We start from the raw sequence: 17,798 nt of genomic DNA on the forward strand, positions 1-17,798 counted from the left end.
TTTTTATTTTTAAAATTTTTGCTTCTAGATGGCCATAATAAGAGCCAGGCTGTTGATGAGTTTAACAATTAGAAGCAGCCTCAAAATTCCTCATGCAGTCATTTTAGGTTCAATTTTGAGTTCTTACCAGTGCAGAATGTGTGGTGTTTATCTAGCAATCTTGCTAAGAGGCTATCAAGCCCTGAAAGACATGAAGGCAAGATATGTGTATTAAGAAATGAAAGAAATCAGGCTCAAAAGGCTGCATAGTGTATGATCCCAGATATCCGACATCCTGAAAAGACAAAACTTGACAGAAAAAAGGCTGGGCCGAGGGAAGGAGGGATGGACAGGAGCCAGACACGTGCACCAGGCTTACAGCTGCTTGCTTGTTCAAGGACTGTCTTAACAACAAGTCACAGAGTGTGCACAGAGCAAGCTGGATGTGTGCTGGGGAGGTTCATTTTTACTAACTGTGCTTATATCCCTCATATCTCCATTAAACTGGCATCCCAGGGGCCAGCTTCAAAATGGCTGAGCATATGCAGTCACGATTCCCGGATGTGTTGTGTGCCCGGAAGATGAAGAGTATACAGACATCCTCAGCTTTGTATTTCCAGCTGTTGGAGTCACCATCACACCTGCTTTCTTTTGGCCAAACTCAGATTGTTCTTCAATAGCTCTGGGACTGCACACATCTACAAAATCTTCCTCTTCTTCTTTCTCCATTATAGAACAGAAACTGCAGGGCTGCATGTGGGACATGTGTAAGAGGTGACGGCGTGCGTGTGTGTGTATGTTGTGGTGTGTGTGTGTGAGTTGTGGTGTGTGTGTTGTGTGTGTTGTGTATATGTGTGTGTATGCATGTGCATGTGTGTGTATGCATGTGCATGTGTGCATGAGCATGTGCATGCATGTGTGTGTATGTGTGCGCGTGTGTGAATGTGTGTGTGTGTGAATGTGTGTGTGTGGTATGTGGTGTGGTGTGTGTGCATGCGTGTGTGTGTGGTATATGTGTGTTTGTGGTGTGCTGTGTGTGGTGTGTGTATATGTGTGTGTGCGCGCGTGCATCTATGCGTGCGTGTGGTGTGTGTGTGTGTGTGTGTGTGTGTGTGGTGTGTCTGAAGAATACATTGAGCCTGCTTGAAAATCTTTTGTCATACAAGTTTTCAAGGAATTTTTGGTAATGAGGGCGTTATAGCATAGGGTAAGCAAGCATTTAAATTAAGTGGTCAGATGGCAGAGGCCTCTGCACTAGTTGACTGCCCGAGAGCTAATTCCAAAAACCATTATCGGAGTGGTATGTAGGACTGGGGAAATTCTTTCAGCATGTTTAGTTGTGCCCATAAAAGAACCACGGCTTTCCAAAGAGACAAAGTTGGACTCTGAGAATAAACTCATAACAAATCCATTTATTTCTTACACAAGCAAAAATGATCCTAATGTAAATACCAAGCATCTGATTTGTCACAAACCATGAAGTGTCAGGTTTTTTCTTTTTAGCTCCTCAGAGCTCAAGAAACAAGGCTTGGCAACACGGATTGGCTACTAATTATTTTTTTTGTTACTAACTACGGATGTACATCAATTTCCATTTGTTTACGTATTGTCTATGGCTACATTTGTGCTCTGATGGAGTAGCTGAGTAGTTAAGGACAGATGAAGGACAGATGGACAACACAAATCCCCGAATATTTACTTTTTAAGTCTTTGCTGAAAAAAAACAGTCCTTGGTCTAGACAAATAGTCAGATGAGCCAAATGTTGGCCAAGGGTTCCCAGCCTACAATTTCAGAAAAGGGGGTGGGTTGGCTGTGGCTGTCATCAGGCACTGAGCATGAAAAGAGAAAGAGAAACATCCCCTGAGCCAGTCAATTAAAACTTCTCTCTACCTTGGTTTGACACACCACAGTTAGTAAAATCAGATCTGAATATAATATATCTAACCATGATTTCAAAAGCATTTCTGTATCACATAGATGAATTTCATCTCTCAAAACCTTAAATGCAAACGCGGGAGGGTACCAACACATTGTTGTTAAAGCTTGTGTCTGCAAAACTCTACAGTGCTCAAATCTGGATGTTGTACCTATGAAATGTGGTCCTGGTTCAAGGAAAACTCTTTGGTTTAGCTGCTTCCCAGTCTTTGAAACCAATGTCAAGATTTACTAGAAATCCATCATTTAAGGCACCACGTACATAACTTAGCTGAGCTGCCCAGAGTCAACAAGCTATACCCATTCAGTAAAATACGTCGTTAATTTTATGACTGTTGCATCCAGATTAATGGGGCACTTTTCACAGTGGCAGAAACTGTTAATAAGAATTTGCAGCCAGAGATAGGCTTTGGGTTATTTCAGTTTGTTCAGAGTTCAGGTTATAATAAAGAAAACATTAAAAGTCTAGAGACAGTTAAGATTAGCATCTCATTATCTCCAAGTTTAGTGCCAGGCACAAACATAAGTCTTCAGTGACACTGGGGATGATTCAAGTGTCATGAAGGATGGGCCTTATTATTTGGTTACAATAAATGTGTACTCTTTCCTTATTGTTTAAATACTAGGTACAGCATAAACAATAAAAGTTACCACAGATTATGCCTGCAAATGTATGTTAGTAGAACGTGCTAAGTGGCAGCAAGGAATTCCCATGAGCCATGGGTCCTCTATAGGCTACATTCTATGGCCAGATTTGAGGAGCAGAAACCCAGTCCTCTGAACATGATTTTCCTTTTCTAGAAGAACTGGCAAAGCTTCAGAGGACTCGGGGGAATATTCCAAGAATCTAAATGCCATTTCGAGAATTGTATTGGAAGTTAAAGCATAGAAATCCACCAGATAAAGTATAAGATCTGTAACAATTTAAGGCATATCATAAAGTTTTTTCTTCAGTTTCAATGTAAATATAATAGGATCATAAGGCTGGAGAAAATGCTACCATTCTAGAATTTTATTAAAAAAATAAACATTGTGGCAAAATCTTTAACACTTTACAAATTTGTGTGTCACATTTAACACAATAACCATGGTAAAATATGTGTTGTTGGAATTTTAGTACATATGCCAGAGGTGTGACCACAGTTTCAGGTCTTAAATGTGTCCCCCCCTTTGTTTGTTTGTTTGTTTGTTCTTGTTTTTCAAGACAGGGTTTCTCTGTGTAGCCCTGGCTGTTCTGGAACTAGCTCTGTAGACCAGGCTGGCCAGAGATGCACCTGCCTCTGTCTCCCCAGCCACCACTGCCCAGCATACAGTTTTTTTTTCAAAGCTAAAAAAAAAAAGTCAGAAGCTAGGCCTTGGAGTTTTTAGTATATGTCATAACAGAATATCACTTGTAGATTCTGTTTCTAAATGAGGTCCTTCATTTTCAAAGGAGGATTTCAACGGAGTTGGTTTTCCACAAAGGCGATTCACCATCCTGACAGGGAAAAGGGAGTGAGTCCGCACGAAACGTTCACAGAAGAAGCCCGAGAGGAGCACATCAAACCCTTCCTGAAAGACAGGTTGTGGCAGCAGAGGGTGTCTTGAAGCCAACAAGCTGATCCTGCAAGCCACATGGAGGAGCCACCTATGCCTTCTATGGCCAGATCTCGAGTGCGCATTTCTGTGTGGCATCTGCTCAAGCAGCCAGGCTCGCATGAAGACACAGCCAGTTAGATGATTGCTAGGGAGAGATTCAGGGTGTGGGGAGCACTTTGAGTTGCATTCCATGAAAGCATTAGACTGTTAGAGATTAGGAGGGCCCTGATTGTCCACAGTGGGGGGGAAGGCCTGAATCGAATGCGCGCACGTCAGCGTGAAATGCCTGCTGACACAAATTGAACATGTGCAATGTTTTAAGAAGGTGGTATCCAGTAACAGGCCAACAGCCATCCCTCTCGGCGTTTTAAGCTTCTTTCTTCTCTCCACTTTGGCTCTGTGTTGGGTCACTTCCATCAGGCAGGGTTCCATAGGATGTGCCATTTGAATCTGGTTGTATTTTGTCCAGCATTTGTTTCCCTGTGGAGATAATAATCATAAAAAGATCTTTTGAGCTCTTAACAGATAAAAATGTCCTAATAATTTCTCTCCAGCTCTGGTCACATTTTATGTCTGTAAAAAACACACTATGTGGTTACTCTCTCAATGAAAAAGATAAAACGTCCAGGAAAGAGAGGCCCACAAAAATCTCATAGCCCTCGTCATGTGGTCACACGCTTCTGCCCACTCTGTACTGGGCATAGAAACAGGTTGGAACAATCAGGACAGCCACATAACCCAGTCACTCCTCTCCTAATCTCTCTCTGTGTGCTTTGTCTTTCTCCCTTGTCTATACAGCAACCTAGAACACCATGCACCAGGAGTTTGTCACTGCAGATCCTACACATGAAGCTTTGTGACGTGGAAAACAGCTAACAAACAAACAACACCCTTTATTTTCCAGATTTCTTTTTTCTTAGCTAGGCGTGGGTGGGTGGGTGAGGGCGGGAGGGTGGTAAGAATGGTTTTGCTCTGGATTTTGCTTCTGTTGTGCACTGTATGCACACAAGGTGGGCTGTTTCTCAGTGGAAACAAACATCAGGAAGATGGTACCCAGTGGTCCAGTCTGCATGAACGGTGAGGAGGGAGAGTGTTCACGTCCTGGTGACTGTGGTGGTCACTCTTGGCATCACAGTGAACAAGTTGCCTCAGTCTTCCTCAGGAATGATGTTCTTTAGCATCTGGACCGTCAATCTTTGGATGGCCCCTCAAAGGGTCTGTAGGTGTCAGGGATCTGCCATTTCCCAAGGATCCATGTCCTCTGACACTTTAAGGGGAACCCCATGAGAACCTCCAAGTCACCCACATCAAGGAAGCCTGGTCAGTTCCTCAACAATCACATGGTTCTGTGCAGAACTGTTCTATAATTATTAACCTTATGCCTCCCTGGGCTTCGCCACTCATTGCTCTTCTTGAGGTAAAAATTATGTGTTCATGTTAACATCAAAAATAGTGCCAACAGTGATTAATTTATAAGGGTAAACTTTCTTTCTGTATTTTAAAAAGATGGCATTTATTGGTTTGTGTATGTGTGCATGCGTGGAGGTTAGAACACTTGTAAGAGTTGGTATCAACTTCAACCATGTGAACCGTGTGTCATCAGGCTTGGTGGCAAGCATTTTTATCCGCTGAATCATCTCAGGCCCAAGGATACTCTATTATAGAGAAAATATATACATATCTTTCATTCTTACCAGGAATATTCCCAAAATCAATAAAAGACTGTTGTAGATGTTCATTTTCTCTATTTCTTGTCACCAAAAATACGCCCAGGAACGACAGAAAGCACCTGTAAGAAACATGCTAATAAAGAACGCAGGAAGACGGAAACAGCCCGTGGTAGTAAATAGCCGTTCTCTAACTTGTACATGATGACATAAATTCCATCGGTTTTGTATATCCCATTTCTTAGGGTAAACTGCCTTGAACTTGTCTTGATTCTCACAGCCAGTAATAGTTATACCCAGAACCAAGACTTGGGCAGTTTCCAATAAATCTCTGCCCCAGGTTTTCACCATCTGGAGGCTAATTCGGGCTCTAAACCCTTTGGGTAGACACTAGGTCTCGTTTTCTATCCATGCATGCCCAGACCCATTACTGGCATGCAACATGAGTAAAAAACAAGTTATTCTTTAATTTTCTAAGAAATCTCATTGTCCTTGGCCATAAGAGCAGTCATAGTTTCCAGACCCCAGAAGTTTGGCCGCGCCCAAATGTCTTATGAAATTGAATTTTCAAGATAGATGGTTTCCTATGTTGAAAATAGACTAGGCTCAAGTTTGCATAACAATGGTCATGCTGAGTAGCAGATCAAGAGGCAGCTGAGCATTGATGGGGAGTGCTTGGAGCTGAGGGAAGCAGCTATTATTGGCAACACATCATCGAGGCTTGGCTCTCTGTCTGCCAGGGATGTTAGCAGTGACATCCACCGAGTCTCTAGAAGGGGCCCAACTGGGTGCTTTATGATAGAAAGGGGAGCCACCAACCCGAAGCTGCTAAATCTCAGGCTAGAATCTACCAGCCTTGGCCATTTGCTTGGGTCATCCAACCTAAGGGCTCTGAGGGAGAGGTGGGGCTGACGAGAACAAAGAGGCAATGGAGTAACCACAGACACCCGTGAATTTATCATGATTTTGGTTGGAACAGAAAATCCCCAAGGTTTCAGGACTCTCAAAGGAGGACACAAGCCACAAAGCCAAGGGAGGACACAAAGCCCCGCATAGAGTGTTAAGTTGAAAAATATGTTTCTCATAGTATGTTCCAATTTTCTATACTTCAGGTACGATGCCAAAAATCCTATACAAAATTAATAGAACTTCACATGCCTGACCTCTGAGACTCTTACTCACCCAAAAAGATATATGAACACAGTAAGAAAAGCAGCACCAAGGAATTCCTTGTAAAACACGATGCCTGTGTAAGAACAGGACAGAGTTAATTTCAGGGTGGAGCATTTACGATAGAAGCACATTATTTTTTTTTAAAAAAATGTATAAATACATATTTTTTATAAGTGGTTTCCCTTAAAATGCACATTCAGTATTTTAATTTCAAAGACTCTGTGTGATAGTCTTATATTTTAAGCAGAAATTTCATTTTTGCCTATATATGCATGTACTTGCATATGCATGCTTAGTCATATATGTGCACATGCCAGAAGCCTGAGCACAGCCTGTGTCATTTCTCATGAAACATATGACATCATGGTTTTAGAGGCAGGGTCTCTCACCGACTTGGAGTTTATCAGTGTGGCTTGGCTGGCTAGTTAGTTGAGGCTCTGGGGTCACAGATACAACTTTGTCCCTTCCTTCCTTCCTTCCTTCCTTCCTTCCTTCCTTCCTTCCTTCCTTCCTTCCCTTCCCTTCCTTTCCTTTCTTTCTTTTCTTCTTTCCTTCCTTCTTTCCTTTTCTTTTCTTCCTTTCCCTCCCTCCATCCCCCTCCCTCCTTCCCTCTCTCCCTCCCTCCTCCTTTCTTTCTTTCTTTCTTTCTTTCTTTCTTTCTTTCTTTCTTTCTTTCTTTCTTCCCTTTAATGTGGGTTTTCTCTGGGGATTGAACTCATGCATGTGTGGAAAGCCCTGTACTGAGATGTTTTCCCAACACTGTAAAGAGCAATATCTTATATTTCCACCCTATGGTTTTCATCAGGAGTCAGTGAACCTACCCTGAGAATCCAGGTGGATCCTGAGGCCACTGGCATCAGGCTGCAACCATGGACCCCTTTGGCTACATCCTACATTCTGTAAGTCTGGCCAGATGCCCATATGGGCACTAGAGGGATATCTGGCAACTGGGTGTTGCCCTAGCTCCATTTTTTCTCCATGGAGCTTCCTACCATATCCTTCCTCTGGTTCCCCCTGTAGGCCATTGGGAGAAAAAGCATGTACAGTCTGCTTTAATGAACGTCTCTCCTCTCCCAGCTAGTTTCAATGATTTCTTCATTTAAGGCCCCAAAGACTTTGTAGAGCTTTTTAAAAATATTTATTTATTTATTTATTATGCATACAATATTCTGTCTGTGTGTATGTCTGCAGGCCAGAAGAGGGCACCAGACCTCATTAAAGATGGTTGTGAGCCACCATGTGGTTGCTGGGAATTGAACTCAGGATCTTTGGAAGAGCAGGTAATGCTCTTAACCACTGAGCCATCTCTCCAGCCCCTGTAGAGCTTTTATTGAATAGGAAATCTTTCAATCATGGATCTTCTGAAACTAGTTGTGTGTGGGTGTTAGTTTTGCTGGTTGGGCAGAGAATATTTACTGTCTTTTGGAAGGTACCGCTGTAGGTGCTGGAGACACCATGGTGAGCAGAGTGAACCCTGCCCTTAGGAGAAGCTTGCTCAGTCTCAGTTTCTCCTCTTCACCTGAAGAACAAGCTGCATCCACTCCTGCGTAATATTTCCACATGGATGAGCACTTCCTGTTCTGTGATGTACTGCTCTTCAATCGTTGTAAGGGTTTTGTTAATTTAGTCAGTGCACCCTAATGCTCATATCCCAAAGGGTGGGTAAGCGATATCTGCACGCCCGCTCTTTAGTACAGAGCTTGTTTGTGCACACCCTCCCGGTGTTTTGAGATTTTTGTGTCATCAGAATGGGTTTCCGGAAATGGAATTTCTGTTTTAGACAGCAGAGACTTTTTTTTTTTTAAATTTTAAAACTATATTAAAATCGTAACATTTACCATCTTAACGGCTTTTATGTATGAAGTTCGGTGGTGTTAAATGTATTGACATTGCTGCACACGCAAGTCTGACAACAGCTTCATTCTGAAAACCTGAAACCGTATTCTGGTCAAACATTTCCTCTGCCCTTCTCAGGTAACCACCATGTCTCTTCCCATTTCTGTGAATTAGACTCGAGTACGTGAGCTCACGATTTTATTTGCTTTCTGACGTTGACTTGATTCTCTTACTCACGTCCTCGCGTTCCGTCAACATTGGAGCAGGTGGCAGGACTCCTTCCTGTGTAAGGGGGACAGTGCTCTAATGTAGACGCTCCTCACACGTTTCTGTCTAGTCTTCTGTCAGTGGGTACTGGGATTGCTTTCCTCTTTTGGCTATTATGGTAAGTGCCACAAATTTGGGTTCATTTTTGGGGGACATACACAAGAGTAGAATTGCTGGATTGTAAAATAATTAAATTTTTTTTTGAATAACTGCATCCTGTTTTCAATAATGGCCATATAACTTCATATTTCCACTCACCAACAGTGCAGGAGTTAATATCCTAACGTTGTTTTATCTTTCCGCTGTCCCTCTGTTGTTTCGGGGAGTGGCCACTGAAAGCTTTTACTGTCATTCCACACACAACATATGAACTGTTATCATTTCCAGAACGTTCCAGCACTCCTTATCCATCAGTTGCCCAATGTCCTGAGCACTAAATTCAGCTCTAGTGACTGAAAAACCTTTTGCTCAGGGAACTACATTGTTTTTTTACATCTTCTGTATATTGATTACTAGGGCGTATGTCATGCCTACACTTCTTTTTGCTTTATTTTAATTTTCTGATAATTCTAGGGTATATCAACACTCATTCATTTCTCACTTTCAGCAGAAAGCACTAGACACTAAAAAAGATATAATCTTTTCTATTATATTTCTTTGAGGTTCGATTTTCTTGGGAAACAGAAGGCTGTATGAATAACTTCAAGAACCTACCAAGTGGGCTGGGCCTGGTGGCACACATCTGTGATGCCAGCACTCAGGATGCAGAGGCGGAAGGACCATGAGTTAGAGGCCAGCCTATGCTACAAAGCAAGTTCCAGGGCACTGTGGACTATATAGCAACCTGATGAGAAAATGGCAAATACATCAATGAGCTTGAGCTTATTGATTTGAGCCAGGGCCCATCACTATTGCGTTTATAGATGGATTTACTGGAATCTATTGTATTTTGGTTTGGATCAAGTTTTAAGTTTGTACTTTTTAACATTATCATTTCTGCAATATAAAAGTATTCATTAAGATACAAGAGCTGTAAGAGAGGAAATAGCAGTGTGGAAGTTTGTCAGCCCTTCCGTGCAATGGTGAATTAGGTCAGGAGCTCCGTTCTCTCATTAAGGTGCTGAGGACACAAGGATGATGAGCTCAAGGAACTGGGGTGTTTGGCCTGCAGGGAAAACTCAAGAGTATTTTTTCCATCACTTTGATTTGCAGGCGCTGCGAGCAGAAGACTGAGAAGTACAGCAAAGGCAAGAGCCTTGAATTCATAAGGAAACTAATCTGAGCTCCGGTGTAGGGGAACATTTTCTAGTTATTAGAACTCTCGAGTTAACGAGGACTGAGCTGCCTCAGGAAGCAGAGTGCCCTGGGGAGCATTCTCACAGAGGAGAGGACCAGGGAGGAAATTAGATTCTGGCTGGAGGCTGAGGACATGGGCTCCCAAAGCTGCCTCGTTCCTCCTTGGAGTCTGAGAGAATCTTGTGCTTGTGGCGGGGTGGTTTCACCTGCCGTGGGAAGCCAGGACTCACCTGCGATGATGGCACTGGTTGTGAAGAAAACGTGGTTGACTGGGACCACGGTGGTCGTCGTGTAGAGTTTCGTGGCTTGGTTCAGGAACCTGTAGAAAGAAGATGGCAATCGCTGGAACTCCAGTCCAGCAGCGCTCAGCAATACGCTAACAATAACTTCAAGAAATGTATGTTCTGTAGCTCCAACTACAAAGGGAAAGGAAGTGCAGAGGAAGGGCACTTCCAATCAGCGGCCGTAGCTTAGATGCATCTGATGTATGAGATCAGATGTCAGGTTTTATGGTCTGTTTAAACCAACAACAGTAACAATGAAAAGCAATTAATCATATTCCGAGGCCACAGAAGTTTGAGTTGGAAGCGATTCAAGCTGCTGGACCAGTATCACACTGGGGTTGATTCATTAGGATAGACCTTAGAATCTGCTAAATATCATATGTGGGGAACATATAGCTATCCACTGACATGCCACGTGCCAAGAAAGCAGACGGAGAAGCAAAGGAATGTTTAATGTTTCAAAAGCAACGTTTGGTGCTCCAGCTGCAGAACATATGTGGGAGCTGAGCTTCTGCTCCAGCCGCCGCCACCAGGAACGCAAGTTCCCACACTGGCCGTGCTGCTCAGGTGGCCACGAAGCCGTGCCTTGCATGGGCATCACCTGAGAGGTTCCCAGAAGCACGGCTGTTAGGTCGGGAGAGTGATTTGCTCGTTCTCCAGCAAGGGACAACAGATGTCAAGAATAAATGGAAAGAAAAAAGAGGCTCGTGGATAAAGCTAGTGTGTGTGTGTGTGTGTGTGTGTGTGTGTGTGTGTGTGCATGCAAATGTGAATATACTCGTACAAACAAACCTCCTAGGGTAATCCTAATGGGCATCAAGGTGGAAGACTACATTTTTACCTTGTGAGAGAATGAAATTAGATTGACTGGAGGCAGCCTTCCCTCAGCTGTGCTTGCCTCTAAATTCCTGAGGGGAGGTACCAAGTAATGACACTGGTCACTAAGCCCCCAAAGGCTCTGTAGCAGTACCAGTTAACTCAAAAGACAGAAGTGGCAGAATAGCAATATTAACATATAATAAACACACCAGTCTTAGGAAGTGGACGTCTCCTGCCTCTCTCCTGACACTGGCCCAGGACCTACTTACAACCCACAGGACAGACTGCTGCCATCTGCAGAGCAAGCCCCTCCTCTCATCAGCAGTTTGAGATCTGGTTTCCTTCTGGGCACTGGGAGATGCTTCTGCACAGTGTTTTGAGGTGAACTCTCCGGCTAACTCAAAAGAGCCCGGCAGGCAGAAGTATAATCACAACATGAAAAGTGGGGAGGGTGATTAAAGCAGATGGAAGTGGGGGACAGGAATTAAAACTGTTCCATGTCACCAGTATTGGGACCCAAGAGAAACACGAAACAATCATTCCTAAATCCCATGGGTATGGAGGAAATTCTGGCCAAAGATGCAAAGTTCTGAGGAAAGGGTTTTCCTCCGGGCCAAACGTCTGGTTTTGTCCATCTCTGGGCAATTAATGAGCGTGAGCTAAGAGACGGAGGTGAAGGGTTCATGTATTTCCTATATTTAGAATGAAACCCTGGATGTGGACCTGCCCCTTTGATTTATTGCTAATGACAACCTGTGTACGATCGGTATTAATTACAAGCAGAAGAGCATCAGGGAAGCATCAGGCGCACTCAGCTGGATCGCGGCCTCACTTTAGAATGTGCAAGCCGCGGAGGCAGTTCTTAGTACAAAGTAATCATTGGAGGAAGAAGAAAGCGAGGCATGCTAGGCCGGAGGCCGGCTGTGGATAAGCTGGAGGTCCCGTCTCCTGGGAGACCGCTGTATTTCATTTTAATTATCAGCTGAGCCAGTGCACGGAGAAGCGCAGGAACGCGGAGAGGTTGTTGAGTTTGTAGGCGCTGACTTACTTGACTTGGAAAACACAAGAGGCTATCATGATGACAAGCATGATATAGAAGATGGCGTGCGTCAGCTGCATTTTCCCCGTCACAGAAAGAGTGATCATGCCTGAGACAGCTTTCACTGAAATCACAGTCAATGAGGCTGGAAGACAAAAGCACAAATAAAACACGTATTTGAGACAGGTACACGTCTTAAGTTTCCTTGCTGGAGTGGCGAACGTGCCAACGATGCTTTCAGGATGATGTTTGGAAGGGTGTGTGGCGGGGTGGACACATGCAGGACTCTTCGGTGCACACTGCTGTGTCCGCCATGGGATGGGGCCTTCTACTTCTGCAGCAAGGTGCTCACTTTCCAGCCCCGATGGGAGATGGCCATGGAGATGACAGGAAGTACTAACGGATGTGAAAGGCGAAAGCCGTGAAGGGAAGCAGCAGGCCAGGGTGCCAGTGCAGCCGTCAAGGGAAAATGTCAAACTGTGTGGAGAGATCAAAGCTGAAGAGGTGAGAAAATAAGAAGCAAAAAGCCACTCACTGAGCAGCCTGAGTTTACTGAGAGTTTGTTAGTGGAGGCCCTGAACGTTCTGACAAGAACAATAAGGAGATCCAGGACCAGAACCAAGTGCTCATTTCTCAGACTAACCCATAAACATGATGTTTACATAAGTAGCATCTTCTGATTCTCTGCATGGAAGAGAATCTGGAGGGAACAGACTTTTCATAGGTCCCAGAGACCAATTAAGGAAAACAGGCTACAGAATGGATTGCCAACACAGTGTGTGTATTTTCTTCTCATGTTTCTATAGAATCCAGAGCCTTTTATCTGTCTCAGATCCTTTGAACAATTTCATACTTTAGCTGAAACCCATAGAAAATTCTCCAGCAGGGGCTGAGGAGATGGCTCAGCGGGTAAAGTGTAAATACAGGACCTGAGTTGGACTCCCCAGAACAAATGTCAGTATTGTGGCTGTGTGCATCTGTAACCACACTGCTGGGGTTGGGGTAGATGTAGAGACAGTGGAGCCTGGGAGCTTTCTGGCCAGCCAGCCTGGATGAAACAGCAGGTTTCAAGTTTAATGAGACTCTGTCCTAAAAAGCTGGAAAAGCAACCGAAAAAGATTTTTTTCAAAGTCACCCTCAGGCTGTCACACATGTCCAGAGGAGCAAGGCACACATGCACAGGTACATCACATGTAAAAAAGAAAATTCACAATTTTTTTTACATGAAATCAAGTAATTACAAGCCAAAGGCAATATGAAAGAGAAGTAATACTGTATTACTTTTGATCTACATGTTCACGCTGTATCAGAATGTTTTCCTTTTTAGCTTTTAAAAAGATCATATAAGACATATAAAGCATATGTTTAAAGGAGGTAACGATCCTTCATAATTTCATTTTCCAAAATCTGAAGACCCGCTATAATTTGAAGAGTACTAGGGCACACTTCCAAGCTAAGCATTTTCATTCAATTAAAAGTCATAATTATCAGAGATTAGAAGACAGATTCTAAAATGAATCCCCAATCTGAGCCAGGAGGTCTTATACCCTGGATGCAACTCCATCTCCACCTAGAAGAGTCTTTTGACCTGCTCTGCCAGGTACGATGGATGAAGACAGCAGTCAGATCTTAGGCAATCTACGGATTTTAAGCTCTGCACACTTATTTGTTTGTCCCTTGGTGGTTAAGTCTGCTGGCCACTCTTCAGGGGCCCCAACTTCCTCCAGGAACTGGAGCACAAAGTGGCTACAGTCACGTTGTCTGGCCAGCCAGGTCTCACAAGGGGCGGTTACATTGTTCCAATCACCTTAGAACCTCAGGGTTACAGAGAACCTTAGAGGCCAGCTAGCTTAACTACTGCATAATTCAAGTTAAACTCAAGCAGGCAAAAGAAAAAAAAAAACCCAACCCAAACCAAAATAACAACAACAGCAAAACAAACAAACTAGAATTCTTTAGAAAGCTGCTAAAGAAACTACCAACTTCTATAATTGATTATATTTTGGAAGTATGAATAACTGTTACCTTTGTAACTCTTTATGTTATTTCTAGGCTGGTACCAAGCACTACAAATTACATGTTTTCGCTATTTTGGGAGGGCAAGCGGTAGGGGATTGGTAAGAATAGGTTGAAATTCCAAATTCTGACACTTTGAAATTAAAAATTGTGACAGAGTATCAATGTATTGTACATTAGAGACCTATGCGTGCCAGGAAAGATGACTGGAAACATCATAATGATACCATCAGTTGTGATCTGTAATACTGGGAGTATGATATTAAATTAAAATATCTATAAAAGCATACATGTTCATTTAAAAATTAGAAAAATGCAGAAAATCTTTAAAGAAAAATAAAAATCAAATGCCACGCCTTCAATCCCAGCACTTTGGAGGCACAGGTAGGCAGATTTTCGTGAGTTCGAAGCCAGCCTGGTCTACAGAGTGAGTTCCAGGACAGCCAAGGATACACAGGGAAAGTCTGTCTTTTTTTTTTTTTTTTTTTTTTTAAAAAAAACCCCAAAATCAATTGTCATCTTTTTTATAATTTGCTTTTTTATTTTATGTTCATTGGTCTTTTGCTTGCATATTTGTCAGAATCCCCGGAACAGGAGTTACAGACAGGTGTGAGCTGTCTTGTGGGTGCTGAGAATTGAACCTGGGTCCTCTGGAAGGGCAGCCATGCTCTTAACTGCTAAAATATCTCTGTAGCCCTCAACCGTCATCTCAGGACTCATACGCAAGACATTTCTAACATTTGGGCACACTATTATTTTCCTTTCCCCAAGGAAGAATGGATCACAGCCTGAGACTCAGACAGTTTGCTCTACGTAGGAACCATTTCCCACCACCATTAAGTATTTTCCATGACATGAAGTATTCTAAAGACTTTTATCAGCTGTCAAGAATGCCTTTGTATGAGGTGTATAATTTATTTTGACAATTTCCTATTTTTGGATATTTAGACTGTATCCTTTATTTCTCTTTCATTAAAATGAGGCTGCAGTGAATTTTCCTGAACACAAATCTGTCCATCACTCTGCCTATTTCTGGGGACAATCACCTGGAGGGAATCACCGTTGACAGCTGTTGTGTGAGGCTCACAGACAGCCTCGGAGGATGGAGTCACACTGTCACACGGTGTCAGTCTTCGTGACACACGTTTTATTGTTGCCTTTCTACTTCTATTTTCTTAATTGTCAGCCGTAAACACATACTCCTGTCATTGCTACAACACATTCTCCAGCTCCCTGCTCATCCCTGATTTGATGTCTGTCTCTCTTAGTTTAACACTTACTTCTTTATCCCTTTCTAAGGATTCCTGGGTGACTAGATACTAGATTAACGTCTCCTAATCGAAGTCTTCAATATTTCAGTTGTTTGTGCTTTGACAACTGGAGTGTGCTAAAAATAGGGTGAGATTTCTGGATCCTCCAGCATTCTGACCCTTGGGAGGATGGTGCACAGAGGCTTCTGATTTTTTTTTTTTAAGGAAGGAGGTCACAGATTGTCATTAACAAAAATCACACGTTGAACAACAGAACTCAAAACCTAAACCATGCCAAAACAACTAAAAGACCTCATTAGATATATCCTGAGATTTCATTTGCATTCAAAAATTTCTAGGAAAATTCAATTTAAATGCTGTCAACACACACATACACAAATGGTCAATGTTTGTGGTGATGGATATATTAACTATGGGTGTGATCGTTACAATAGTGTTCATAAACCATAATGCTCCTTTACCCCATATATTTATATGGCTATACATTGTCAATTTATAATTATTAAAGTATCTAAAATTAGGGACATTTGAGGGGTAGGATGGAAACCTAATACACAGTAGAAGCTTCCTAAAATATATACATGTGAAGATGACCTAAATGAAATCATCAAATAATGGGGGAGACAGAGCCCCAATTGCCCATCTCTTGTCATCAAATGAAGCTTCCAGTCTTGGGATTGGGTTACACCTAGTTGAGTTGTTGGCCAAAGGGGTCCCACAGGAATCCCTGAACAACCCACGCTGTTACCAAGGCTACAGGTTTCTCTCCACAAGTGACAGCTCCCCATTGCTGAAGACAACACCTACACAACTCGTTGAACATGGAGAAGCTGAGTTAGCGCCTGTACAGAGCTGTTACCCCTACGTGCTAGAATCGTTGGCACAGGGACTTTGCACATTACCAAAAGAAATGTAAACACCAAGCTAGCCACAGACCCTCTGATCTAGTGTAATAGTGTCCTGCCGGCAAGGTACGCTAGGGTGATGGTAACCAACCAATCAACAACAGTGTGAGTAACCAACCAATATCTGATTTGACTTGAGACCCACTCCATAAGATGGAATCCATACCCAACACTGCTTGGGTGACTGAGCCTGAGGATAGATAGTTTGGGGTCACAAGGGTAAAACCAGATTCTACTGGTCTAAAATAAAAGTAGCAACAAAATGACTCCTAATGACTTCTACTCTACTTATAGATCAGTGCCTTGCTCAGCCATCATCAGAGAAGCTTCTTCCTATAGCAGACAGAACAAACACAGAGACTCACAGCCAGAGATTATGCCGAGAAAAAGAGACCTAGGAACACTAAGCCCTAAATGGATGTCTCCTTCTAATCCCTCCCCTCAGGGCTCAGAGAACCCTGTATAAGAGGAGGCAGGAAGAGAGTGAGAGTCAGGGGGATGGAGGGCACCAAGAAAACAAGGCCCTGTCAATAGACATGATCACAGCACATTAGAACTCACAGAGACTGAGGCAGCACCCACAGGGTCTACACAGGTCGGCACCAGGTCTTCTGCATATAAGCCTTCCAGTTTAGTGTCCTATGGGATTCTGGAACAAGTGAGTGAGTCTCTCTTTCTTGTGCCTTCTACCGGGCTCCTTTCCTTCTGCTTGTTTTGTTCAACTCTGATGCGTTAGTTTTTGTATTCGTTTATTATATTTTACTTTATTAATCTTATTGTACTATTATCCCTTAGAAGCCTGTTTGTTTTCTAATGAGAGACAGAAAGGGAGAAGATTCAGATGGAAAGGGAGGTGAGGAGGAACTGGGAGGCACAGAGGGGGGGGGGAGACTGCAGTCAGGATATAGTGTGTTAAAAAAATCTATTTTCAGTGAGGAAAAAACATTAAAAGTGTGTGTGAGTGTGTGTGTGTGTGTGTGTGTGTATGTGTAAAGAAATGATGTCGCAAGATACAGGCACGACAGCTACTCATTGGATGCCCCTTTGTTTCCCTTCTCTTCTCTTCCCCCTCCCTCTCTCCTTTTCTTTCCTACTTTTTTTCTTAAATATATTTTTTGAGATAGGGTCTTGTGAAGCTCATATTTGACCTCAAGCTCAAGTATGTAGTTGAATCTGGACTTGAACTCTGGATTGCACGCATATCTAAAGTACTAGGATTGCAGACATTTTGATCTGCCACACGATCAACATATTAGATCAGCAAAACTGCCCACACATGTCTGCCCCCTCTCACCTGCCTCCAATTTGCCTCACGTGTGCTTTACTTGTTTATTTTTATTTTAATTTTATGAGTATGGGTATTTTGTCTGCATGCATGTCTGATGCCTGCAAAAGCCAGAAGACAGCATCCGCTCCCCTGAAAATGGAGTTACAGACGGTTGTAAGCCACCATGTGGGTGCTGGGACTCAAGCCCAGGTCCTCTGAAAGAGCAGCTGACGTTCCTAACCACTGAGCCATCTCTGCAGCTGTTCACGTGTGCTTCTAACATGTGCAGGGAAGCACACAATGTGCTGCATTTCCATTTCATACAACACTACACGTTTTCCAAATTTCCCCATGGCTTTTGTAACTCCTTTTTCTCGTAGAAGCCACTAGTGACTAGCAATAATTTCCTTTGACCATGGTATTTAATCAACAATCTGTAGGTTTTGATATTAAGTATTTCCACCA

General features: G+C 43.0%; 1 protein-coding gene across 1 annotated transcript in view; it reads right to left on the reverse strand.

Annotated features, from left to right (window-relative positions):
• Positions 1-3,271: 3,271 nt before the first annotated feature.
• The window catches only part of Nipal2 (NIPA like domain containing 2), an 81,340-nt gene continuing 66,813 nt past the window's right edge, over positions 3,272-17,798 (reverse strand). Inside the window, exons 7-11 of the mRNA XM_038343427.1 lie at positions 11,884-12,019; positions 9,963-10,051; positions 6,343-6,406; positions 5,188-5,282; positions 3,272-3,973 (exon numbers count right to left, since the gene is read on the reverse strand). Of these exons, the coding sequence (XP_038199355.1) occupies positions 3,861-3,973; positions 5,188-5,282; positions 6,343-6,406; positions 9,963-10,051; positions 11,884-12,019 (497 nt within the window). The 3' untranslated portion in view covers positions 3,272-3,860. The remainder of the gene's footprint in view (positions 3,974-5,187; positions 5,283-6,342; positions 6,407-9,962; positions 10,052-11,883; positions 12,020-17,798) is intronic.

Source organism: Arvicola amphibius, chromosome 9, assembly GCF_903992535.2.
Source record: "Arvicola amphibius chromosome 9, mArvAmp1.2, whole genome shotgun sequence".
Classification (NCBI taxonomy): Eukaryota; Metazoa; Chordata; class Mammalia; order Rodentia; family Cricetidae; genus Arvicola; species Arvicola amphibius.